This window comes from Cynoglossus semilaevis, chromosome 17 (genome assembly GCF_000523025.1).
Source record: "Cynoglossus semilaevis isolate Cse_v1.0 chromosome 17, Cse_v1.0, whole genome shotgun sequence".
Lineage (NCBI taxonomy): Eukaryota > Metazoa > Chordata > Actinopteri > Pleuronectiformes > Cynoglossidae > Cynoglossus > Cynoglossus semilaevis.
This window is the reverse complement of record NC_024323.1, coordinates 7,462,464-7,463,423: the sequence shown is the minus strand read 5'-3', so window position 1 is coordinate 7,463,423 and position 960 is coordinate 7,462,464. Positions and strand designations below refer to the sequence as shown.

Sequence of the window (960 nt, the reverse complement as noted above, 5' to 3'; positions counted from 1 at the left end):
ATGCACTGGGTCAGACAGGCTCCAGGAAAAGGACTGGAGTGGATTGCATATAGATATGGTAGTAGCACCATTCACTACTCTGACTCAGTCAGAGGTCGGTTCACCATCTCCAGAGACAACAGCCAACAACAGCTGTATCTGCAGATGAACAGTCTGAAGACTGAAGATTCTGCAGTTTATTATTGTGCTCGAGACCCACAGTGACTGAAGTTGGTTTAACAGCTGTACAAAATCATCAACATTTTAAGGAGCTGACCGACCGGGTCACATTGTGTCTCTATCATGTGAACTGACATGAGAACATTCATCCAAAGATCAAGAGTATTTTAACAACAACCACAAAGTCACAATAACACAAGTCGGCTAAAAACCCAGACTCTCATTATTTATGCTCTAATGTCCATCACTACGTCTGAGAGTGCTAATTAAAACAGAAACACCAATTTTGACAATAATTTTATGTGACAACAACAATAATCCTTAAAATAATATTTTTTCTCCACTTTTGGCCTGGTTTCCAAAGATAATTATGTTTTTAATGCAATAAAAATGTAAAATAAAATTCCAGACATTGTCTATTCTGAAATGCTGTGAAAGTAAGTATGATAATATGAATGTACACATCACACAGCCACAGGATTATCACAATTGAAGAGAACTGATCAGTGATGATGTGTACATGACATGTTTGTTAGGAAACAAAAATGTAAATATGATTGAAATATTGTTATAACATTATAGCAAGTGTGAAATTCACAAAATAAGTGTTTTGTGAGATATTATTTCTGTTGTTTCTTTCCCTCTAAGAGTCTTTTTGGTCACTTTTGGTTTATTACAGTGGTATTATTTGATTTTATTCTGTGTAAATAAGAAGTTTCAGGGAAGCACAATGACATGTTGTAGCATAAAATGGACATGGGGGGCAGCACTCACACAGCATCGTCACTTGGGACACTGAGA

General features: G+C 36.2%; 1 protein-coding gene and 1 gene segment (V, D, J or C); one reads left to right on the top strand and one right to left on the bottom strand.

The window, feature by feature from the left end:
• The window catches only part of sez6l2 (seizure related 6 homolog (mouse)-like 2), a 70,293-nt gene that overhangs the window by 26,424 nt on the left and 42,909 nt on the right, over window positions 1–960 (bottom strand). The window lies entirely within an intron of this gene.
• Window positions 1–960, top strand: part of LOC107989843 (Ig heavy chain V region MOPC 21-like) — a 9,076-nt gene that overhangs the window by 4,141 nt on the left and 3,975 nt on the right. The window contains 1 exon segment of the V gene segment in view: window positions 1–202. This exon segment is cut by the window's left edge and continues 9 nt beyond it. Within this exon segment, the coding sequence occupies window positions 1–202 (202 nt within the window).